Below are 27,034 nucleotides of genomic sequence, written 5' to 3' on the forward strand. Positions count from 1 at the left end.
CATCCAAGAACTATTAAAATATATCTCAATAATAGTGAACATTTCAGCAAGCAACCACAGATTAGAAACCTTTGATTTCAGAAGAAACTGTCCCTCTCGGCTTGAGTTTGCAGAGTCACATATTGGCAATGGAATTGATTTCCGGTCTAAAGTTTTATTTACTGACGAATCGAAATTCAATATATTTGGCTCTTATATTACGCATCCAGACAACTTAATACAACGCCGCAAATCCAGACTTAAATAGCCTGTTTGGGAGATTTTAGAGAGAAAAATTCGACGAAAATTCGGATAGGAAATCGATAAAGAAAGAGTTGATAAAGGCGTGGGACCTAGTAACGTGGGAAGAACTTACCCATGTAGTTGAATCAATACCACGACGCATTCAAGCAGTGATTGATAACGGAGGTGAACGTACTAATAATAACAAAGGTATTAAAAAAAGCTAGTTTTAAAAAAAATTCATTTGTTTTTTTATTTAGGCTAATTGAAGTACAGGGTGGGCCATATAGCGTTTGCTTTTTGAACCATCTATTTTTTTGAGAATTGTAACACGAATGACATGTCAAATGTGTTTATAATTTACTTAAAGGTTTGACATTTACGAAATGGTACGCTATGCGCTTCAACAAAATTGGGAAATATTGAAAACCTATTTCCAAAGTGGTGAGTCTTCTACTCAAACTGTGAGAAATTTGAAAAAAAAAAAATTCCAAAAAAAAAAAAGATTTGCCATCGGTGGCTACGTCAATAAGCAAAATTGTCGGATTTGGGGCTCAGAAAATCCACACGTTACTGTAGAGAAGCAAATGCATCCACAACGAGTCACTGTTTGGTGCAGTTTTTGGTCTGGCGGCATCATCGGGCCATTTTTTTTCGAAAATGAGCGAGGAGCCGCGGTTACAGTAAATGGCGAGCGTTGCCGTGACATGCTCAACGAGTTTTTGTTTCCAAAAATTGAAGACGATGACATAGACGACATTTGGTTTCAACAGGACGGTGCAACTTGTCACACTGCCAAAGTTACACTCAAATTTTTGGATACCGTTTTTGAAAACCGAATAATCAGCCGAAATTCCGATATCAATTGGCCGCCTCAGAGCTGTGATTTAAGCCCGTTGGACTATTTTTTGTGGGGAGTCGTTAAAGACAAAAGCTATGCGAGCCATCCAGAGACGATTGATGCTTTAAAACACAAAATCAAAGTTGCCATTCATGAAATTGAAGCCCAAACAACCGAAAATGTGCTTAAAAATTGTGTTGATCGAATGTCCTACTGTAAAGCCAGTCGTGGCAGTCATTTCAACGATATTATTTTTCATTCATAATCTTTAAAATAAAATAAAAGGTTTGAAAAAATATTGATTAGGTCTTTTTTTTTATAGCCGATTCAAAAGGCAAATTTTACATGGCCCACCCTATATATGTACACTTTTTTCATACCGGTTTTTTGTTGTTTTGTTATAAAGCAAGTGAAATAATTTATTATTATTAATTAAAAAACTACAAAGAAAATACAGTCTGTGTCAGCATGCTTTGAATCAGCTTTTCTGCGTAGATCGTCAACAAGGAGAACCAGATTTTGCGAACTTCACGCACGAGTTGCTTTTAATCGTGGACTGGCTTTCTGGCAAGATGCGTTTTCATAATTCCCCACACATTTTCAATGGGACTGGCGTCTGGGGACTGGGAAGGCCAGTCCATTACTGTGGCACCATTTTCTTGTTTCCAGGCGTTACAGAGTCGTCTTTGGGGTTTTGGGTCATTATCCTCTTGCAAAACCCAGTCATTGTTTTTTCCTGGATACATCTTTTTCACCGACTTCTTCAAAAGACCTCGGTTGCAAATTTCGACCATTTTTTGGACGATCAAATTTTGCGTGAAGAGTTCCAAAGATCCGAAACCGCGCTCGGAGAAGCAACCCGAAACATTCACTTTAACCGGGTGTTTAACAGTGCGGTCTACGATTTAAGTATGGCTCGTGAACCAAGCTCGCTTCAGTTTAACCCAAGTCCACTCGCTTCAAGCCGCACTCGGGAAAGTCACCAACATTTTTGTACACTTTATACCCCTAATTCTACATCACAACAAACTTTTTTGTTTTTTTTAATCACTTCTTCAGTAAGATAATTTTGAGCCTTTCGAATGCGTGCGTAAAAATACCGCCTCGAAACGCCTCGCGTACTTCTCACTCATTTTTGTTTGGTTGTGTTTACGGGAAAGTTAATTCGAACGACACTAATCTGAGTTAGCATTGGCGTTGTAGTCCTTGAGTGGGACTATTACGCAGCAAAACACAGAACGAAATATGTCTTGAACTACAAGAAAAAACCGGTTTTTTTCTTCTGACACAGACTGTATGCTGTTGTATGGAGACTTAAGTCCATCACTGTATTTATTGACCTGCTTATTCAAAATAATTTATTCGACCTACCTATCAGAAGGTTTTACATCCGAATGTTTTTCTGCCATGAAAAAGCTCTTCATAAAAAATATCTGGCGTTCGGATCCCTCCATTTGTGGAATAACATCAAGAAGCACACCACAAATGAAAAGTGGCTCGGCCAAACACAAAATTGAAACTTCTGAACTAGACAGCTCCAGTATACAGGACATAAAATGGAGCGCGTAAGGGTCAAAATATTTTTTTACGTTACTCAAAATATTTTTTTTTTTTTATTTAGGAAAAAAGTTATTCAAAAATAAATTTGGATGATTAATTTTGCGCCATCCTTTATTTTCCAATCCACTTGTAAGAATAATAATTTTAGCTGCTCATGTAGACTCTTTTCATTTTTAATCCCTTTAGTACCGATCGACGATATACCGTTGCAGCTGAGGATCTGTATACTTGTATGTTAGAGCGATAAGGTAGAAACGAGACACGAGATATCCCTCGGATATGCCTCGACACAGATAGTTTCTCTGCACTGTAAACGCAGTCTTTACGACGTTTCTGATAGTTATCAGAGAACTCAAGTGGCACCCATGCATCGACACGTCGAGCCTAACATCTTTTTCAGCCTTTCTTGATCCATCTAATGCGCAGTTAGTGTTTAAAAGCCTTCGACGTTTTCATAGAAACACAATTAGCAGCGAGGAATTTTGTTGTCAGTTTTGTTGCCACGTTTTTGGCAAGGCGCATCCATTAAATGTGGTGGCATTAGACCAACAACACTGTTCTGTACGTTTGATTGTCAAAGCAAAGTATTGAGAAACTAGAAAACAAATAACGAATTCGCGTTGCTTCATTCTGAGCTGGCAGCCACATGCACACGGCGAAAGAAACACAAAAAAAAAAAAAAATAATAATAACTCAGGTGATTTACCAACACCTCCTTTAATAGATTCGCCTTGGTTTTGGGAAAAATTAAATTTTCGATACATATCGAAACACAATTAGCGTCGTTTTATTCTCCGTTTATTTCGCAATAATAAAAAAAAATTTTCTTAACATCACTCCTACTCCCATTTTTGAATATTACAAGCTTCTGTATAACCGTCGATTCGGCCTGGTATTTTTCGCGTACCTCTTTCGCTCGGTGCTAAAAGGGTTAAGTCGTATTGTCATTTTCATTTTCGATTTCTTTGTTAATTTTTTTGCTTGCATGGTAAATAGTTGATTCACTTTAACTGAGATCGGGTATAAGAATTTCATTATACACACATTAATTCAGACCTCCTAGCAAAGTCAATGTTACCTGCCTGCTAATAGTGTAACGTTAATCACTTCATCATCATCATCTTTTGGCTCTACAGCTCTTTGTGAGCTTTAGCCTGCTGCACGTGGGACCTCCATACGTCTGGAACGCTTGCGACTTTTTTCCAGTTCGTTATACTAAGTTTCTTGATGTCGTCCTCTAGTTCGTCGGTCCATCTTGTTCTCGGCCTTCCTCTTGCTCTAGTGTTGAGCGCTCTGGCTTCTACGATTTTCTTCTGTGCCCTCGTACCGTCCATTCTTGTAATGTGACCCAGTCATCTTAACCGCTGCGCTTTGATGAAACGTATAACATTTTCGCCCTTTATCGGTTGATCTAGCTCGTCGTTCCATTTTATCCGCCACTCGCCGTGATCTTTGATTGCTCCGAAAATTCTTCTGAGTACTTTTCGTTCGAAGGCTTGCAGTTTGGTTTTATCTGCTTCAATTAGCGTCCACGATTCAGCTGCATAGCATAATACTGGTCTAATGATGGTTTTATATAGAGTCAATTTGCATTGTCTGTTTATTAGTTTTGATTTGAAGAGTTTCGTTAACGACGCATACGATCTGTTCGCTGCTAGAATTCTTTCATCGATGGTGAGACTCATTGAATTGTCTCCTTTCAGTTTGAAGCCTAAATAGGTAAAGGATTCAACGATTTCAAAAGAAAAATCGCCAATTTTCAGTTTGCCTGATTTTGGTTTATTTTGTCTGGACATCATCATATATAATATTTTCTTTTATCTTCGTTGATTTTAAGACCAATTTTACTAGCGGCAATTTGAATATCAGCGAACGTTTTGGTTAGGGCGTGGATATTTTTGCTGACAATTGCTATGCCATCTGCGTATGCGAATAATTGGTTAGTTCTGTTTAAAATATGTCCAGTCCTTTTTGCGTCACTCGACGGCACAGCATAGCATACGGTTGAAGATTGTTGATGGGAGCGTATCCCCTTGTCTTACTCCAGTTTTAATTCTGAAGGGGTCGGGATAAACAAAAAAAAAAACACTTTTTTCATGAATTTATTGTAGCGAAACGGTTCAAGTCAGTTTATTAAAAGTTGTTGCATATTATAAAGTAACATTTCAAGAATATTTGATACAATTTTCATGTAAAAATATTGCAAAATGAGCGAATGAGAGCACATTTACGTAGACGTCTTTTCAAAAATACAGCATATCTCAGCGTAGAATCATCTGAAATCAAAAAATCGAATAATTTAGTTAAAGTATGAGTTAAACTTCCCCCCAACGTTTATTTTGACGATTTATTTTCATTTTCAGCCATTTGGTAGTCGTTTGAAGTAAAAAGTGATTTTTGACGAAAAAATGCCGCCATTTTGTAGGTGTAAAACCACCTTAATATGAAAAAAAATGGCGAAAAAAAACGTTGGGGGGAGGTTTTTTATATGTAAAATATGTGTGCAAAATTTCAAAAGGATCGGTTGAGTAGTTTTCAAATGCAATGACTACGCACTTAAAAAAAAAATACCAGTCTAACGGTTAGACTTGATAGAAGTGAAACCTTCCGTAAAACAAACTGAGAGAGAATAAGACGAAAGCAGCATTAGGAGCAAGATAATTATAGGTTCATTATAATATTGCTATAAAGTTCATATTTTATTTTCTTCATTTTATCATTATTCATCCTCAATGTTTTCAATTTCAACAAATGATACAAATGCTTTGGTTTCGATGTTGTCAAAAAAAATACCCAAACGGACCGAAGAAACAGACTTACAAATTTCTTCCATTTTCGTCTACTTGTATTCATATAAAAATTTATGTCTCTTCCCACCAAAGCTAAATGTATTAGTATATTTCTTCTTGTATTTATTCAAGGCTGAAATCCCGGCGGTACTGCAATACCGGGCCAACCCGTGGCAGAGGTGGAGAGCAAGCCCCTAAAACACTCCGACCATTTCCAAAAATTAGTTTAACATTTGTTGTCCTCCGATGGAGGATCTATAAGATGTTAAGCTGATAACCACACTACCTAGTCAATACATTTTAAATAATAAACCTAATAAAACTTTTGAGAATTACACGCTCACAAAAATTATTTATATCAACATATAATATAACGCTTCGTAACTAAATAACTTTTAGGCCGGCGACGACAACATGGCGCGGTAGCCGAGCGACTAGCAATGTGAGCTTCCGATCCAAAATCCTTGGTTCGAATCACAAGAAAAAATGAAAGTTATTTTTATTTAGTTCGTCGCTACTTTTATATCAACATATAATATAACGCTTCGTAGCCAAGAAGGTCGCTTTTTCGTTTCACTTTTCCTCAAATCACTCCCAACGATTCTAAAGAAGTTTTCACTTCAAAAAGGTTCGAGAAAACCGCGTTTAAAGTTTTAAGTTGTAATCGGCAGATGTTTGAGGCGGCTCGGCTTTACGCTCTATAACTTAAAAAGTTTTGCTCGGATTGACTTAAAATTTTAACACGGTATTTTTGAAATGTTTTACTACAATAACATGCAAAAAAAAATCGATTTTTATCCCTTACCCCCCCCTTAACAATTCTTGTGAAGATTTTATACGTTGTCTTTATCGCCTTTCTTGTGAATGGGGAGTATTATTGCTGTGTTAATCACTTACTTCCTTCGAAATAAATAAACATTTTCCAATAAAACTAATTTATTTCTTTTACATATAATATTATTATTATTGATACACTTGATCCATTGCAGTACAAATATTGTAAAAAATATTTCATGTAAATGCTTATTTCAAATTTCACCTTAACCTATATATAGGAAAAAAGTCCAACAAATACTCCACTGTGATTATACAAATTTCACCTATTTAACCCCTATTAAAGTATGTAAATTAACAAGTTTTTATAACAACAAAATTTCCATAAAACCTATCTACTTATCAACTAAAGGCATCAAAAATTGCAACAATATTATTGTAAATCTATACAATTAATATTTGTGTGAAAAAAACTTTTTACCATAAAATTTTACAAATTTAAAAATATTTTTTTGCTTATAGTGTTGCATATATGGAAGTCCAACAGTATGACTAACGAGCAGAGAAATATACATAAGTATGTATTTACTTCTGAAGAAATGATCAACGAGTAGTTGGCGCAGTTGACTCTTACTTCAAGTAACCCGACTTAAAGTACCGAATAATCATCGGTTCGATACATATCGTAAAGCCCAGAATATACATACATACTTATACATTTGTATGCGTATTTATCATCTTCTCGAGCTGCTTTCTCATTCGATTATTTGTCGTAGGCATCTGACTTTGTTGTTTGCACCCATCCGGAGAGCTTCCGTTTTCTTTAGTCCACCCACTTTCAATAACCAGTTTCCGGTTCCTGTTTTAGTGTCATGCGATAAGCATTTTCGGCGTCATGCATACCACCGCCCATCATATACCCGCTACCCCCGCCAGCGCCACTGCTCAGCGCATCCGGACCACGTATCTTGAGTGGAGCGCGACGCAACATTTCTTCTGCGCTGCCGCTATTGTATTCGTTTAAAGTCATATCTGCCGGATTGCGTAGCTGCTGTGCGCCTGCGCCATTATTATTGAGTGCAGCATTCAATTGTTCAGGCCTTTGGTAGGGATGGTTACGATGCAGCGGCGGCGAGTGCTGCATTATTGCACCAGATTGCATTGATTGACTAGGCGATGGTGATGCATGCGGATGCTGCATATTCGATGGCATATGTGGCAAATTGTGTGGCGTACCAGTTGACAGTGGTCGTAACGCGACACCTGAGTTATACAAGCTATTCTCATCCATATACGGATTGGCATTGCTGGCGGTCCCATTGACGATATCGGCATTTGATGATGGCTCTGTGTCGTTAAGGTGCGGCGAATGCATTGAACGTGTATGATGCGGTGTACCAGCGGCGTTGATTGCTTGTGAGTGTTGTTGTTGCTGTGCGCGATGCGTCGGATTGGTGCGCATTGTGTTGTACGGTGTTGGTGGTGAGGATATATTTTCTAGTAGTGGCGACATCATTTGGGCATCTAGACTGCTATCCATGCACGCCGAAAGGTGGTCGCTGGATGCGGGTGACGTAAGTGCGTCTAGAGTTGATGTCACATGACTCGTGTCCAAGGAGCGTGTGGGACTGTAACTAGCTAGATGTGGTGGCGAGAGTGGAGAGCTATCGGCCAGTTCACCTTCATAGATGGAGTAAGGCATAGTAAGGTAATAGGACGGTGGATGGAAGAGAGATCTAGACATACCTCCAAGTAGCATTTCCTGTAGCAGCGAGTCAATGTGAGCGACACCGAATATTTTCGCAAACTGTATCTGCTCAATCATTTGCCAGGTGATGGACTGCAGCACGGGCAGTATTAAGAGAATTTCGCCAAAACGACCACGCGACTCATACTGTCGGTCCGACACATAATCTTCCAGATTGTTAAGGATTTGATGGCGCAACGTCTTTATGCGTTGGGGCTCGTTAAGACCTTTAGCATCTAGAAAAGACAAATGCACACATCAACGATTTGTTAGACTCAATTGGAGTTAGAAAATAAATAAAAAAGCGTTTCAAATATGGGTTACAACTTTCGGATTAAATCGTTTGCATCCTGCTCTCGATTATCGACTGACAATTTCTGCGTCGATTAACAAGAAGCACGGTTTGCATGCACTTACTGGGATCGAAAAACACCAACGCTTTGATGCATGCCAATTCTGTATCGTCAATATTCACATCTCGCAGCGCAAAAACGAGTTCATCAAGGATTCTAGCACCGATACGTGAGATATCTAAATTCGGGGATAGGCGCGCATCTGCAAATAAGACACTTCACTTAGTACTCTGCTGTTGTACCGCATGTGCATATCACTTACCCGGACAATGTTTTGTTATAACACAGTTGTTGCCTAGCAGTAGTACATCTTTCAGATGCATGGAGCGACGCGACAAACCGAGCAACAAATGTTCACCGGCATGAGCGCGTAATAACGCCACTTGATCGTCCAGTTGCAAATCGTTGAATGCTGGTATGTGTTTGGCCCATTCGACAAGTGTTAACAGTTGTTGCTTCATCGATTCGCACACATCATTGATACTGGCAAATTGCTTATTTGAGAGATCTTCATTCGGATTGGTCTCCATAGCGGCACCTGCTTTAGACTGACGACTCTCGATTTCCGCCTTCACTAATGAAATGACGGATAATCCATTACCCGGATCGGGATCTTCGTTGGACGCACGGCGACAGCTAATGCGATCACGTTCATTTTGCACGGCTTCTTTCTTCATGCCCGCTTTAAAACACTTACGCAATCGGCAATACCGACACTGATTACGCTTGTCCTTGTCTACAACGCAATTCCGTGAGAATCTGTATGGATGAATGATGTGGGTAAATTTTACACAGCACTGCTTATTTTAAATCAAAATTTGCTATTTTACCTGCAGGTATATTGGTGATTCTTGCGTACGCTGCGCCGAAAGAAACCTTTGCAGCCGTCACAGCTGGAAGCGCCATAATGTTTGCCGGTAGCGCGATCGCCGCATATTGCGCAAACTGTTGACGATTGTGAGTTGTTGTTTTGCGCAAATGAGTTATTGTTATTGCTGATGGCGGCAGTGTTGCTGCCCGTAGTGGACAAGTTGCCATTACTATTGCTGTTGCCACCGCTCAGACTGAGTGCGGGACTAAGTGCCTGACTACCACCTGGACTATGTGCGGAAGCGTTGCTGAGGGAGAGTGACGCTTCAATGCCATGCATCATATGACCCTCGGCATCTGTAAGTACAAGTGAAAATGAAATAAAATTTGTATTATTCAGGAAACTAACTTAGTTTAAGTGGTTTATAATTCAGAAGTGGGATATATCAATCTATGCATATACATAGCGTTTGCTTTTTGAACCACCTTTTTTTTTTGAGAATGGTAACACAAATGACTTGTCAAATGTGTTCATAATTTACTTAAAGGTTTGAAATTTACGAAATGGGACGCTATACGCTTGAACAAAATTGGGAAATATTGAAAACCTATTTCCAAAGTGGTGAGTCTTCTTCTTCTTTTCTGATTTTCACATCGGTGGCTACGTCAATAAGCAAAATTGTCGGATGTGGGGCTCAGAAAATCCACACGTTACTGTAGAGAAGCAAATGCATCCACAAAGAGTCACTGTTTGGTGCAGTTTTTGGTCTGGCGGCATCATCGGGCCATTTTTTTTCGAAGCGAGCTTTACCGTGACATGCTCAACGAGTTGTTTCCAAAAATTGAAGAGGATGACATGAACGACATTTGGTTTCAACAGGACGGTGCAACTTGTCACACTGCCAAAGTTACACTCGAACTTTTGGCTACCGTTTTTGAAAACCGAATAATCAGCCGAAATTCCGATATCAATTGGCCGCCTCGGAGCTGTGATTTAAGCCCGTTGGACTATTTTTTGTGGGGAGCCGTTAAGGACAAATGTTATGCGAGCCATCCAGAGACGATTGATGCTTTAAAACACGAAATCGAAGTTGCCATTCATGAAATTGGAGCCCAAACAATCGAAAATGTGCTTAAAAATTGGGTTGATCGAATGGCCTACTGTAAAGCCAGTCGTGGCAGTCATTTGAACGATATTATTTTTCATTCATAAATGACAATGTTCAATTTTCAAAATAAAACAAAAAGTTTGAAAAAATATTGATTAGTTTTTTTATAGTCGATTCAAAAAGCAAATTTTACATGGCCCACCCTATATTTATAGATCTAACTTTGCTGACATGGCTTAAATTTCAGAAGTAGATTTACAGTCTATAAACAAGCCGAATTAGAATAGAACTCTTGACTTGGGGCAATAGCAATAGCAATTGAATAGCAAAGCACTCCCGTAGACAAGAGCACAAATCACACCACAAATAGAAGGAGCAGCTCGGCCAAACACCTAACAGAAGTGTGCGTGGCAATTATTTTTATTTTTTATTAGAGTTGGATTAGGTAAACTTGGCTGATCTTTGGTTCTTAGTGTTTCAAATCGATAGAAAAGGTATGTAGGCTTCAGATCCTAGTTGTGAAATGCTCTTTCGCGAGTCTTTAGTAAATTACCGATGCTGCTCTGGTCTGCTGTAATATGTCCACAATAAGGCTAACGTATTCAAGTATTAAATGGTCAAAACTAGCCTGAATTTTATGATATTTATGAAAAGTAACGGATTCCTATTTTGATTATATTCAAATTCTATTTTGAATTTTTATTTTTTATTTTTATTTTATTTTTTATTTTTATTATTATTTTTTATTTTGATTTATTTATTTTTTTTTTTTAACTCGAAATTTATTTCCTTAAGGGGGGGGTAACGTTAATTCATGGAAAAAAAGGCACATTTTTATGATTTTTTGTTTGATGACACAGTTAAAATTTATTCGTCAAATCTTTTACTACATAAAACTATAGCATTTGAAGTATATTTTGTGAAATTTTCATCCAAAAATATTTAAAAATACGGCAATGGCAGAAATTATTCGGACGTATCTCAAAAAAAAGTAGTTTTGCGGTGCCCCTCATAACTCGGTGTTAAATCATCTGAAATCAAAAAACCAAAGTTATTTCGTTAGATAATCGTTTTCTCCGGGTAACGCCGAGAGGGTTTTTTGAAATTAAAAATTTTTCGATTTTTGGGAACACGTTAAAGTCAAAAACACGATTTTCGCGTAAAAAATCGGTGAATTAGTTACCGTAAAAACAAAAGTATCAACAAATTCGAAAAAAAGTGTTCAAAATTTCAAAAGGATCGGTGCAGTAGTTTGAAAATTATGAGGGGCACCGACTTTGAAAACGTAAGTTGTGGGAACAACGCTTTAACGCTAACGCTAAACGCGGTTGAGCCAGGTAGGTAGCAACACTTACATGGCTGTATCTTTGTAAGTTTTGCTCCGATTCATCTAAAATTTTGACAGAATATTCTTGAAAGGTTCTTCATTTAAAAAACCAAATAAAAAAAAATGCACAAAAAAAAATTTAAAAACGTTACCCCCCCCTTAATAGATTGCTTATATCCATTAAACCAACTTCTCTTAAGCAGATTTTTTTAGTGCCGACTTTAATATTCCCCTCACAGAGTTTTGACACCCCTCCGATATAATGCCGGCTAGGCCATCCGCTAAAGCAGTAAACTTAAGCCCACCCCATCGCATTTGTAGCAGAACTCCCTCAAGTGCTATCGTCGTAATCGACTGGGGAGAATACAATCTTGAACTGTGCTTCTATTTGCCTTCTTTAAAGCGGTCTGACAATTCAAGTGACTTAAAATCGCGTTTAGTCAAAATAATATTTTAGGCAGCTAATTAGGCATATCTTCAGCACGTTTTACTGTAGCAACTTTAAAATTCGAGTGGAAAATAACAACAAGTAAAATGTGAAGCCTTTGATTAGAAAGCTCCAAATTCTTCTTGTAGTAAATTATTAATCAATTTTCGAATGAAGTAAGAAAATATGCATCAGAACGCTCCACGTAATTTCTCAATCTTATTATATAAGTACATGTTTAGAAGTATAATCGCGTGTATGCACGCATACATAAGCAAGAGTACATACATGCCTATGGATACATGTCAGTGATAAAATATTTATTATAAAATCTGTCAAGTCATCATTATAAACATGTCTCATATGAAGCGAAGCGGTTTAGCGATATTTAAGGCCTGTTTTTGAAGAGCAAAATGTAATTAAATTTTTTAATACTAAATAAAACAAGCAACTAAGTAACTAAAAAAAAAATAAATTTAAGCTTATTACGTTGATAGAAATGAAAATTTGAAAACAACTAAATGCAGAACCTGGCATGCATATCGCCCATAACAAACAAGTCTTGTCAGTTTACATATATGTACTTACAGTTTGTTAAGAAAGTCTTTTAACGAGCAAGGGGCGAAAATTGCATTTTGAGGTTTATTGTAATTGAATTATTGGTTTGTACGATTTTTTTTTTTAATTAATTATAATTATTTAAGTTACTTAAAACTACATGGCTATCAAAAATTATTAGTTATTGTGACTAGAACTAGAACCGCATGATTGATTTCTCTCTTTCCGGTAAATCATTTTAATTTCTTAGAGCATAATCAATTTGTACTTAGACTTGACGTTTTATTTTTCTTAAATACTTTTATAAGATCAAAAATGTTTTTCGCGTTCTGCAATCTACTTTATTTTTTTAAGTAATTGTTTATCAGCTTGGGAGTATTTTTTCCAATAGGGGTTTTCTGACAGATCACGCGTGACTACTGTCAAACTCAATACATAATTTTTTTAAGTATTCATTGACATTTCATCATGGAAGGATTATACCCATTTTTGTCTTAAGGAGGGAGCCTGGTTTATGAGGTCTAAAAATTGCATCTCTTTGCGATTTTTTTTTTTAAGGAAAAAATTAATTTAGCACTGCAAAGTTTTTTTATCTTTTAATGAACATTTAAAATTTATAAAAAAATTTTGTACTGGTTAAAATAAGTTGAAAAAAATGTTTAACATAGAAATTAGTAGAGCGCTGCAACGCTGGAGTTTCCAACTGGCGTACAAGATACAGCTCGTAATTATTATCTAAAGCAAAAAATTCAAATGGATTTCTAATTATCATAATTTTTTAATCTATTCTAGATGAACTAAGAAAACTGAGAGAAATTCCAAAATTTCAACTTTTTGGAGGTTTTAAAGAAAAAAATTCCTTTCTATAAAAAAAAATTCACTTCAACTTGGTATAAAAATCTTGAAAATTTTTTTTTTATCTATTTTGTTAGTTCAAATAGAAGAGAATTTAATACTGAAGGGAACAAGCTATGATTCATTTCAAAAGGTTCATTAGTTTTTTTTCATTCATGTACGCCAATTTAAAGAAATCATAAAAATGAAAAGTCGAGAAAGGAAGATAAAGTTTGTACTATAGCTGTCCGGTCACAGCGTAACTACCTAACGCTCGCCTACCTTTGGCTTTCTTCTTCTTCTTAATTGGCGCTATAACCGCTTACGTGATTTTGGCCGAGTTTAACAAAGCGCGCCAGTCGTTTCTTTCTCGTGCTAACCGGCGCCAGATGGACACACCAAGTGAAGCCAAGTCCTTCTCCACCTGATCTTTCCAACGCAGAGGAGGCCGCCCTCTTCCTCTGCTACCACCAGCTGGTACCGCATCGAATACTTTCAAAGCCGGAGCGTTTGTATCCATTCGGACGACATGACCCAGCAACGTAGCCGCTGGATCTTTATTCGCTGCGCTATGCCTATGTCGCCGTAAAGCTCATACAGCTCACCGTTCCATCTCCTGCGATATTCGCCGTCGCTAACGTGCAAAAGTCCAAAAATCTTACGCAGAATCTTTCTCTCGAACACTCCAAGCGTCGCTTCATCGGATGCTGTCATCGTCCAAGCTTCTGCGCCATACGTTAGGACGGGCATGATGAGAGTCTTGTAAAGTGTTAGTTTTGTTCGTCGAGAGAGGACTTTACTGCTCAGTTGCCTACTTAGTCCAAAGTAGCACTTGTTGGCAAGAGAGATTCTACGTTGGATTTCAAGGCTGACAGGCTCCCCCCTTAAGCAAAACGTCAATAAGCAAAATTACCCTTTTTGGGCTGCAGAGCAATCCGAAGCCAGTCAAGAATAGCCATTGTATTCATTGAAAATAACCGACCTATGGGCTGGAGAAATCATCGGCCCATATTTCTTCAAAGACGAGGCTGGTGCCAATGTACAAGTAACAGTGAATGGCAAACGCTATCGCGTCATGATAAACGATTTTTTGATGCCGGAAATTAAAGCCCGTGATCTCCACAACATTTGGTTCCAACAAGACGGCACTACTTGCCATACAGCTATAAAGCCCGTGAAAATATAGATTTATTGGCTCGTCGTTTCGGTGAGCAATTCATCTCTCGTCTCGGACCAGTGGACTGACCACCAAGATCGAGTGATATCACACCTTTGGACTTTTATTTGTGGGGTATGTAAAGTTTAAATATTTTGTGGATACAACAGCTTCGATTAAGGCATTGGAAACCAACATTACGAAAGTTATTCACGAGATACCGACCGAAGACCTCTGGCGAGTCATTCAAAATTGGTATTTACGAATGGGCGCAGTTGCGGCCAACATTTGAATGGGATTACCTTTTACAAATAAATGTCATGAATTGCTCTACACAAAAATACTAACGATTGTCCAATCAATTTGAATTTTCGTTATTTTATTTCAATTTAAAATCCGGTGTCTCTAAATTGGTCAACCTTTATAATCGGTAAATTATACCAGAGGTTTGTTAGAACGTTTCTATTATCGAACGTCTGTAATTAAGGGGACAGATACCTGTAAAATTTCGAAAAAAAATTTTTTTTTTTATAAAATGTTAATATTATATAATCCTTTAAGAATGTGTCAAAAAATGTTTAGAACGTAAATTTAAGTATTTCCTATATTACAGATCGTTTTTTTTTTTTTAACCGTGACGACTCTATTCATTGCGTTCGAGCGCTGGGAGAGGTATAGTTACGTTGCCGACTTTAGACGCGTTTTTCTCAAAACTATATTTTTCGAATTGGCATACACGATAACTTGAAAAGTTATTGACCGATCTCCTTGAAATTTTGCACACATCTTTTTTATGAAATTACTTTCTATGTAAATTTACAAGTTTTCGAAAGTTTTTCGAAAAAATATAATAATTTTTTCGAAGCAAAAATAGTAGAAAAATTGGCCCCAAAATTAAACTTTTTTTTTTTAACTTTTAAGCTTTTTATTTCGCGAATTTTTTTCTTCCATTTATTGTTAATTCATATAGAAATTATGACATTAATAAACAAAAAAATGTTTGGTTTTTTTGTATTCAGGTCACTGACGCCGATGCTACAATGCCTGCCGATTGAGAAGCCCCGCTGCGACCTTCCTGGAAGAATTGAGTGTACATCCGCCATTTTAAATGATTAAAATAAAAAAAAATGTATATTACTTTAATGTATAAATAAACTGTACGCCAATTTTGAAAAAAATGTATGGACTTCTTCATTTTAAATAATTTTAATGAAAATCAGGGAAAATATGGCCGTTTACAGGTATCTGTCCCCTTAAGGGTTAAAGGCGTAAACCCACTTTAATGCAACTGTAAATGAGAGTATGATATTTTCGTTTTCGAAATTTCGAATTAGTTGCGCTCATGGCATCTCATCTTTTTTGTTGGCGATATAATTCAAAATTCTATAAGTTATTTAAAATAAATTTCAAATTTTTTTTTTAATAAAATATTTATTTACCTAGAAAACCGAAAACACTATTTCTACTCCTTGTAAAGATACTTTATTAACAAACTGTGCATTGATTTTCGTAAATTATAAATTTATTTACAAAAGAAAGCAAAAACACTATTTTTACTCCTTGCAAACATACTTTCTTGACAAACTGTGTATTGACAAATTTCTATTAATTTCTATATTTACATAAATACACATACATTCCTAATTAGCCATACATTTGCATAAAGTTGTTTTCGTATACATAAATACATACATATATTTTTATTAACTCATATCTTACTGTTTTTGGCTCAGATCTTCTTTACATATCTTGAGATGTCTGGTCAGGTTCGAGCAGCAATGAAGGGAAAAGAAACCAGACAATGCTTAAATATGCAAATGTATATGTTACACACATATACACAGTATACATGCTTGTGCATGTGTTAGCATTAAATTATGCGCTCTTCTGCGTGAAAGCACCGATAAAAGCACATTTAGATATATAAGTAAGCAGCTTTGCCCCTTTTCCCCATACATATTTCTGTAGAAGTTTACTAACACAAAATATTTATATCTACAATATAAACAACAAAAAAATAAAAATACTAATATACTTTGTTTTGGCAAGCCCCTCTGAGAACAATTATCTAAACTTAGATACAATTACTCTAAAATATTTGAAAAAAAATTTATTTGATTTGAAAGAAGTATAAATAAAAAATAAATAAATGATTGGCGCGTACACTTTTGTTAGGTGTTTGCCCCGAACTCCTCTTCCTATTTGTGGTGTGTGTCTTCATGTTGTTTCACAAATGGAGGGATCTACAGTTTCATGCCGACTCCCAAGGGCAAATGATTTTTATGAGGAGCTTTTTCATGGCACAGGGGCGACCGACCGCTTTTAGAAAAAACTTTTTCTATTATCTGTAAAGAAGTATAACGGCTGAGAAATGGGAAGTGCTACCTATTCATTTCACTCACGTAGCTCACCTGCATTAATATCTGCGATCCTCAGCAGATAAAATTCATTAGGTGCCTAATAAGCAAATAACTGTAAGCTAGAAAGCGACTCGAAATAATGCCAAGCCCCACAGCCACATACCTCGCGGACGAAATTCACGAGCTGAGGATTTGCTAACCTTAGAAGCTTCTTAGAAGCTCCTTCGAGCGCCTCCGATCCACACTTGCCCAAAAGGACCTCACGAGCTTGCAATTCTGTATTCCTGCTCAGGGCTCGCTGAGCTGGCGCGAAGTCTATCTTTCCGGGAGCTCTCACAACTTTCTGCAGGTATTCAAGGGGCTTCCAATTCTGTCCTTTTGCATAAAAATCATCTCACGGGCCTACTGTCTAGTTAACTCATCCGCTCAGCAGTTTACTGCAATGTCCCTAAGACCGGAACAAAGAATTTGGATACGATCGAAAGAGAAGCAAAACATTACCGAATGCTTCGCGCGTAACGTCATCGAGCCCAGAGCTTTAGTTGTCGTTTGGCTATCGGAGTAGATATTTACTTCGCTGACAGTTGTCACAAAAGCTAGCAGTCAATCAGCTGCTTCTTTGATTGCAGCCACCTCTGCTTGGAACACTCTGTACTGGTCTGGTAGGCTGAACTTGTGTTTGGTGGATAGGTCTTCGCTGCTCTAACAAACCTTCCATTCAACTTCGAGTCATCCGCGAACATTTTCATTAGACGCTGCTGCTTCCACTAACTCTGTGAGAATGTAAAAGTAAAAGTAGTATTTTTCCATGTGTCCCAGGTCGAAGTATAAGTAGAATATTATTTGGCCGTTTTGGTAACGTAGTGAAAACTTCTTCAATACCTTGCTGTTCCTTCTTTCATCGTTATCATTTCGCTTTTTTGTGGAGCTGAGCTAAAAAAAGTCATTCATTCGCCCCGCCATCGCAGAAAAATAATACATTGAGATAATAGAAAAAGATTTTTATCAGCTGCCGTTAGCTGCCGTTCGACAAGCAATCATAAGTACCGGTACTTGTGCCATGACTTGCTATAATTCATATAGGCGTACTTATAAGTAATAACCCATAATTGTGTGTCACACTGTTCTAAGTTTTTTATATAATTTTGCGTGTTTTCATTCTTTGTCGTGTACAATATTTTTATTTTTCTATATTTAAAATATGAACTAAACACAAAATAGATTTCGTACATTTGGCAAGTGAAAAAGAAGGCACGGCATGCGATAATAATCGGTTGACAACGCTTTTCAGTTTTTACTCGTAGTTTATTTTTAGTTGTGGAAGGCTGGGACAAATTTTAATGGAATCGAGAGTGGCAATACAAAGGCGAAGCGATTTAGAAAGAAAAGGAAATGAAATCGAAAAAATGTCTATAAATGGTTTTATTCTATAATTTTAAATCGCTTTATGGTTAAGTTAATTCATGTCTAGCCCTTTTAGGTAATTTTTGAATTTGTTTTTTTTTATATTTTTATTTTTTTAATAATTTTTTAATTTTTTTAATTTATTTTTTTTATTTTTATTTTTTTTACTTTTTTTTATTTTTTTAATAATTTTTTAATAATTTTTTAGTTTTTTTTTATTTATTTTTTTTATATTTTTTTCACTGTAACTAGTTAATATAAGTAATTAACGAACAATTTCGTTACAAATGAGTTATGGTGCTCTGCACACTCCTTGCAGTGTAATTGGCTGTTGCGTGAGGTGATGCGGCTTTTTACGCTTCAGTCTTTCTTTCCAGTCATTCCGGGTTAGGGAGCCTCTTCATGTGCGATATGGCATATTTTTGGATTGCCGCAGCAACTGGATCAATACCAAGGTCACGTTCGAGATCGCTACTGCGAACGCACGAAGGCGCGTTAACAGCACATCTCAATACTTTGTTTTGAAATCTTTGTATTTGCAAGGTATTGCTGGTGCTTTAGCAACCCTATAGTTGGAATCCATATGTCCATATTGGTTATAAAGCAGATCGCTTGCCCATAAGCCAGATCATGTTTCAGTATTTCATTTGCAACTCTTTCTTTTTTTCTTAATCACATTTTCGTTCCATTTGAGTTTAGTATCTAAGGTCATACGCCATCTTGTTGTCAGAGGTGTTGTTGCGCTGATGTTGCAGCTTTTCAATTGACTCGGATTGCGTTTTGTCAACCGACAAAATGGAATTTAGCCATGAAAATAGTTTGTGCCTAATAACCAATAAATCTTGTCAAGGGACTAATTTTAATCAGTCATTGACTGTGTCATTCTCTTAATTTTCCGACTCAGGTTTCGCACCGTCTCGAAGGCAAGACTTTCGACGTAATAGGGCTGCAGGCTGCAATATCCTACTAGTGTAGTTTGGAATCTATAGGTAATGATTAGGCAGATATTTAATTTAAGATTTATTGCTAGCGAACTATAGCACAGGCATTTTTTTGCCGATTTGTTTGTTACCCCAGTAGTCGGTTCCACGTTACTGGAACGACCCGGATTTATATCCGGCCAACAACTGTCACTCAAGCAGCATTTCCCGCCGTGCAAGCATGGGGAATGCTCATGCTTCTACAACAACAACAATAACACTAGATTTTCATCAGTTTTATCAGTATTTTTCTTTCTTTTATTTTTGAAATTTTTGTATAATTATTTTCATTAATTTTTTATCCAAGAGACCAACAGAGCATGGAGAGATGAAGACACATGCATAACAGCTAGGCTACTTTGATCGCAAATAAATAAGAAAAAGACAAAGGAACTGCTTAGCCTTTCAAGAGAGGACATCTCGAAGGTCGTGGCTTGTATTACCGGTCATTGGCTATTTGGCAGGCATTCCTTGAGACAGACAAAGATGAGGAAGTGGGAAAACCAGTTAAGCTAAAATCCGGCTTTTCTAAAATTCCAGCTTTAACTAAAATCCGAGCAGGTTTTCTAGGTAAATATTTTTTCAATTCTCTTTCGGTACTGTCTGGCGTAGCGAAGGGATGCATCCTGCGCTTTATAAGAGCCACAAAATGGTGCCAAAAAGAAAAATAAATGGCATGTAATTACGTGCGATTTTGTTTTCGTTGATTCTGTTTAGGCATTTTTGATGTTAAGAGGTATAGAATTTTCAAAAAATCGATTTTTCGTTTTTTGCTATTTCGAAAGTATAGGCTTTTAAGAATATATTGTCAAATGTTTGAAAGGATATTCCCAGTATTTTTGAATCCACAGACGTTTTAGCAGGTACAGACAGATTCGTCACGCAGCCACTCTCAAAACTTTAAACTCAATTATCTCAAAACTACTTTTTTCGGCCTGCTGTTGTCAAAAAAAAAAAACTATTCAACTGAATCGTCTCGAATATTTGTTCTTGTTCACAACATCTATGGCTGTATTATTATTTAGATTATTTCGTATTTTTTTTTATTAAAAATCTGAACAAAAAAACCAATGTCAAATTCAAAACCGCGCCATTTTGTTAAATGTTTTTTATTCTATTACGGCACATAGCTACAGTCATACTGATGAATAATTTTTTTGGTTTTTGTGTTTCAGGGAAATAGAAGAGCCAAAATGGACAACGCCGTCCAGGTCCAAATTTTTCGGGAGGGTCAACTTCAGCGCAATTTTTAAAAGTATTATATTAAACTAAAAAAAAAAATCATTAAAAAAATTTCATTAAAATTTTTTTTTTTATTTTTCTATGTAAAAGAAGTTAAATAAAAAGCCTAAAAAATTTAAATATCATCATGAAATATTATACCATAAACCATACCATAGACCACCGGGACCCCTTAAAGGTGTTTGTTTTTTTTTTTTTTTTGTCGGGACAACTAGCAAGTGCAGCACTCAGACATTAATTGAGTCCATTGTACTATACTTGGATTCCCTTCTAATTTTCTCTAAATCTACCCGATCTCCGAAGAAATCTGAGTAGATTTTGTGGTGCCAAGGAGCCGAGATGGTCGCTTCTTAACACATCAGTGCCGAAGACCTCAAACCTGATTCGAGCGAAGGCGGGGCAGACACATAGGAAGTGGTCTGCCGTCTCATCCTCTTCTTCACAAGCTGTCTGAGATGCCCAACCTTTCCATGTGCTTTGCCCACAGAAAGTAGCCCTTAAAGGTGTACTTATTAACACAAGCAAGCCCGTCGTCGAAAATGTCGATTAAATGACAGAAATAATCAAAATTGACCGGCATATTAGTAGCCGTAGCATCATCGACCAGGAGCTAAAGATCGACCATAAAATAGTTTTAAATCATTTGCGCAAATATGTAACGCAAAAATAATGGATTTCTTTTTCCCTCTACTTCTTCTTTTTACTCCTTTACGCTTTATAAAGATCTTCTGGTTTGTCAAATTTCATATTCGCATCGCTTCTCTCAGCATAATCGGCCTGAAGTCAACAAAAACAGGCCGAAAGTAGACTTTAAGCCTTTGGGAACGGATTTAGTTGAGAAAATATTTGCACGTGGAACGGATGTAATTTTTGATTGCTTGGAGTAGAGTGTAAAAGCAGTACATTTTACATAATAATTAATTTATTTGTAAAATATTAGTGACACATGACATATGAAGATTACTTCAGGTAATTAGAATTGCAAAGCAAAAATAAATTAATAAAAACAAAACACGTCAGCCGCTCATAGGGCAAACAAGTGCATGACGTGTCTCAGACGTCAAATGTCCCAAGGGGTTAAGGTTGTCAGTTGTCGCTGGTTTATCAGCACAGGTCAGTGACTCCGTGTACCGCCACAAATACAAGTCAAATACCATGTCCTGGGTGGCCAATTGGCTAGATGATTTCTTGAGATAATTCGGTCACCAAAAGCTTATTCTAGAACCAAAAAGTTGAGAATTATTGGCCTGCAGTCCTTTTTGCTGATTGACTGCATCAATAGTTTTGAAAAAAAAAAAAAAAAACTGGAGCTGATGATGACTCCTGCAGCTTCTAGTCCCATCTGATATAAAATGCATATATACACGTGTGTATGTAAGCATGTGTGCCTATATGTTGGTGTGTATGCAGGTCGAAGCGCGTGTTCACATTAAATTTATACCAATACAAACATGAGCAATAATTAAAGTGTAAGAGCATGGCGCTCATGCGATTGACAAAGGAACCCTGCAGGGCAAATCTAAACTATTAAAATAAAATAAGTATAATAAAATAAATATAGTATATTTGAATCAGGTGAGAGAAGATTTGTATGGAGAAAAGTGAATATTGCCCAGAGCAAAAAGAACCTCTCTCCTACAATCAAATATAGCGGTGGCAGTGTAATGACTTGGGGTACAATTGCAGCCATGGGAGTAGGGAACTTGCATTTGTGGAGAGTACTTTGGATAGATTCCCATATTTATCCATTTTAAAAGCTAATTTGAAACCAAGTGCCAAAATACGGGTCTCGGCCCGGATTTTAAGGTGGTGAAAGACAATATCTCCAAACATAATCTCGAGTTTATACGAACTCATTTGCTTTACAATTGTCAAACTGTACTTGTAAGATTAATATTTAACAACTATTAAAGAAATACCGTGCAAGATTTCAAAACGAGTCGAGTAGGTTTAGTTTTAGGGCATATAAGAACTTCAAAACTAACAAGTTTCATAATAACGAATAAAAATCGAACAAGTATAGAAACCGACCTGGAGAAATGGATGATCAAATACTCAATTTTACCTCGATCGACATAAAAAATTGGCTTACTATTACTGAGATTTGTATTATGCATTCATTTAGAAAGTTTATATAGTTGTGTATATCAGAGACCGTAACCGTTATGTGTTTAGGTTAGGTTTGGCAGCCGCATCGCACATAGAGACAACGATGCCACTTAGACCACGAAATGGGTCCGTTGTGAGCAGCGGGGCTGCACAACATTTCCCTCCCCATATTGAACCATCCTGAGCATTTGACAAAGCGTAAAAGGTTGTTGATACCTAAAGTGTACAGATTATCTATATTCGTTAAAAAGTATGATTTTAAAAATCGGTTCCTGCTTCTGACTAGAGCTGGGCATGTGCAAAAAATGTGTTGAATTGTTTCCAACTCCTCCTCATTTCTGCAGCTACAACATAAATCATGCATGTAAACGCCTAATCTCCTTGCATGATTTCCTATGAGACAATGTCCTGTGAGGGCCCCTACTAAGAGAACTGATGAGTGTGTCCTTAATGAGAAGCTTACAAGTTGCGAGAGGTATCTCCATAAAATTACTTATGTCTGGAATACAGGTACCTTCTCTTGCAAGTTGGTCTGCCCTACAGTTCCCTGGTATATCCCTGTGGGCTGGAACCCAGCATAAGATTATAAATACGATATTGTTTGGCCATCTCATTTAGAGATTGGCGGCAACGTAAGGCACTCCTTGATGTTGTTTGGAATGCATCCAGGGCTCAATAGAATGCAGATATCCGTTGATGATATTCTGTTTATCTTTAACCATTTTAAGGCTTCATAAATAGCGTTTATTTCCGCTTGAAAAACACTACAGTGATCCGGTAGTTTAAAGGATTCACTAATATAAAGCTCTTCGCAAAATAACCCTGATCCTACACCGGTGTCCATTTTAGATCCGTCCGTGTAGATCTTAACGGGTGTGTTGGGTTTGGATCTTCTTCAAACCATTCCAGTCTAGAAGGGATTTTCATTAGGAAATTCCTTTCGAAGCAGAGAATGGGAGAGTGATAATCACAGTCACTGGGTATATCCGTGTATGTGTCTAAAATGGTTGAATGCCCATGTGTGACAGTTATCCATTGTGAGCTCGCTTTGAGCCTTAAAGCGGAGCAGGCCGCTGGGTATTTGCAGAAGAGATCTAGGGATGGCAGATGCAGCGTGATGTCCAAAGCCATGGATGGCGTGTGTTTTATCAATTAATTTCTGAGTACAAGGTACAGGTACTCTTCTAACGAACATCTCTCTTAAGCGGGCACCCCCCATAAACGGACACTTTTTCAGTCCACCACAGAATTTTAAAATTTTTTTTCTCTTAAGCGCGCAACCTCCTATAACACCTTAAACCTCCCCCAACATATTTTTAACTTTGTTTACACTTTTCTTGTTTCATAAGCGGACACCTCCCATAAGCGAACACTTTTTCAGTTCATACCCCAAATCTTTAAGATTTTCTTTAACTTTTTTTCTCTAAAGCGGGCAACCCTCCCTACAGTACGTTAACCCTCCCATAACATATTTTTAACTTTAATTACATTTTTCTTGGTTCATAAGCAGACACCTCCTATAAGCGGACAAAATTTTCAGTCCTTGGCTGTCGGCTTAAGAGAGAGTGCACTGTATTATTATTGTGCATTATTTAGAAAATATAATCATATACCGAGTTATAATTTTCTAATTAAAAATAAAACTAATTTTTCGAGCAGAAATTTTTTTATGAGTAATTCGATTACTTTCTGAGTTGTACTTATTTATTTTGCATCAAAAGTTATTACTATTTTTTCTAAAGGGTTTTCCAATAAGAGGTGTTGTTTTGATATTCAAAGAAAAATGCTATTTTTTAATATAAATGATCGGATGTTTATTTCATTATAAAGAGGAAGGTATGCCGTTAATAGTGGAAAATAAAATCAGCAAATGACCACCACGACCACGCTCACAGGACAATATGCTTTTCATGAAAATTTCCATAACCGAATTGCAAAGTGGCTGCCTTATTTCCTCGATAGCCTCACGAATTCCATCTTTGAGGTCTTGAAACGACCCTGGGCTGTTGGCGTAGAACTTCCCTTTCACATGGCCTTAAAGAATAAAGTCACAAGGTGTTAAATCACAAGATCTCTGTGGTTAATTGTGATCACCTCTTCGAGAGATAACACGGTCCGGAAACTTTTCTCGTAAAAGATGAATGGTATCGTTGCTTGGGTGGCACGTAGCGCCGTCTTGTTGAAAATCAACCTTGTACAGATCAACACCATCCAATTTCGGCCATAAAAAATCGTTAATCCTAACTCGATAGCGCAATCCTATTCAAAATAACACCTGCTATTGGAAAACCCGCCGTAGCTGAATGGGTTGGTGCGTGACTACCATTCGGAATTCACAGAGAGAACGTACACAGTATGTTCAATAAATAACAGAACTTTTTATTTAAATAATGGAACACGTAGAGCTATCTATTAAACTTTGATCATATTGAAAAGGTACAAGCGTCAGCTTTCAACCGCAGCCAACTTCATGTAAATCGTTTGACAGGTTAAAAAGTTACGCGCCTTTTATTGACAGTATGTTTCGTGCTTGTGTCGTAAAAATACAATGGAGCAAAGAGCAAATATTAAATTCTGTGTTAAACTTGGAAAAACATTTAGTGAGACGTACGAATTGATGCAAAAAGTTTATGGTGATGATTGTTTATCTCGTTCAAATGTATATAATTGGTTTAAACGATTTAAAAATGGTCGTGAAAGACCTGGTCGTCCAGAAGTAAGTAATCGTGCTGAATTGGTGAAAAAAGTCCGCGAAATCATTGCTGTTGACGGAAATTTCACTGTAAGAATGTTGGCTGAAGAATTCAATTCATCAACTGGTACTATTTGGAAAATTTTAACTGACGATTTGGGTAAAAGAAAGGTTTGTGCACGCTTTGTTCCACACCAATTAAATGAAGATTAAATGTAGGCTCGAATCTCGGTGAAACACCAAAATAAAGAAAAACAGTTTTCTAATAGCGGTCGCCCCTCGGCAGGCAATGGCAAGCCTCCGAGTGTATTTCCGCCATGAAAAAGCTCTTCATAAAAATATCTGCCGTTCGGAGTCGGCTTGAAACTGTAGGTATCTCCATTTGTGGAACAACATCAAGACGCACGCCACAAATAGGAGGAGGAGCTCGGCCAAACACCCAAAAAGGGTGTTCGCGCCAATTATATATATATTATATATATTGGAAAACCCTTTACTTAATATTTTTCATAAAAAAAAATGTTTTTTTTTAGTTTTATATTTTTCATTATATTTAGTTTTATATTGTCATTAAAAATATTAATTTTTTTTTGATTTTTTTTTCCTAAATTTTTTTTATCGAAACTATTTATTCGAATTAATTTTTTTAACAAAATTAAAATTAATTTCTTGAACTTTGTTTTTTCCTTTGAAATAAAAATTATTTTTTTTGGGCAGATCGAAAAGTTCAAAACACGTCACCTAACCTAAACTTAACTCAGCTCGCCTTAAAATGTTCCAAATCTAATTTGTTGTATTTAAAATAGATGTCGAAATATTAATACTATCTGGTATAAGTACATTGCCTTGTAACAATTGCACTAGAATCGCATCATTTCGAAAGTAATGAATTAGTGAAATTTCCTGCAGGGAACGACAGCTAAAAGACTCTGCTTCAAGCTTAAATATGAGTGCTTCTTATACTACATGCCCGTGTGTACGTGTGTGTGTGTGTGTGTGTGTGTGTGTGTGTGTAATCGTATACTCACCCAGAACGTATGTAAAGTATGCATGTCAAAGATCAAATTCATATCATACGAGTAGAAAGAAATAGCAATGACAAAACACTGCAGCTACAGTAATTCAGAATACTGAATTAATTGCCGGGCAGGTAGTAGACTCATTGCGAGTGTCGTTGTTGGATATAAACGTGTGTTCACTTGATAATTACAGGCAATTATTTCAGTTTGTTTTTTAATTTCGAACTTATTTTTATTGTTTTTTCTTCTTTCCGTTCCTGTTGATTGCGTATTTGCATGGATATGTTTTTCTACAATATTTGAATTTCAAAGTAAATTTAATGAAAAAATTGTAAATAATTTGATTTCTTACATACCTACTAAGGCATACATACAGACATATAAATATGATTGCAAGCGGTGGTCTTGTAATATAAATTGCCGCAACCCAATTAAATGTAAACACACACACACACACATCCATACATAGGTATGATTGATAAATATAATTGTAAAGTGGCATATTCATATGAGCGTAAAAGAAATCAGCATCTCGTAAAATACTCGTGGAAATCTACGCTGCTAGCAAGGAGAAATTCATAGAATGCTAAAAAATTTTCTGATAATTGCCTTTTTTTTGTTAAAATTTTTTTTTTTTATTTTACTTCCGCCTCGCCATTGGTGGCGCACGCGCCCTTAATATTTTCGCTTAAAAACATATCATTAAATTGTGACAATAAAT

The 27,034-nt window shown here is 36.6% G+C and overlaps 1 protein-coding gene and 1 pseudogene across 2 annotated transcripts in view; both read right to left on the reverse strand.

Moving 5' to 3' along the window:
- Positions 1-5,535: 5,535 nt before the first annotated feature.
- Positions 5,536-5,721, reverse strand: LOC129249589 (U2 spliceosomal RNA; annotated as a pseudogene).
- A 662-nt stretch (positions 5,722-6,383) lies between these two features.
- Positions 6,384-27,034, reverse strand: part of LOC129247108 (transcription factor HNF-4 homolog) — a 120,223-nt gene continuing 99,572 nt past the window's right edge. Inside the window, exons 3-7 of one of the 2 annotated variants that reach the window (XM_054886040.1) lie at positions 9,117-9,453; positions 8,549-9,045; positions 8,351-8,488; positions 7,933-8,169; positions 6,384-7,866 (exon numbers count right to left, since the gene is read on the reverse strand). In XM_054886040.1, the coding sequence (XP_054742015.1) occupies positions 7,025-7,866; positions 7,933-8,169; positions 8,351-8,488; positions 8,549-9,045; positions 9,117-9,453 (2,051 nt within the window). In that variant the 3' untranslated portion in view covers positions 6,384-7,024. Of the gene's footprint in view, positions 8,170-8,350; positions 8,489-8,548; positions 9,046-9,116; positions 9,454-27,034 lie in introns of both variants that reach the window. The other variant, XM_054886039.1, reaches the window with a different exon arrangement.

Source organism: Anastrepha obliqua, chromosome 5, assembly GCF_027943255.1.
Source record: "Anastrepha obliqua isolate idAnaObli1 chromosome 5, idAnaObli1_1.0, whole genome shotgun sequence".
NCBI lineage: Eukaryota > Metazoa > Arthropoda > Insecta > Diptera > Tephritidae > Anastrepha > Anastrepha obliqua.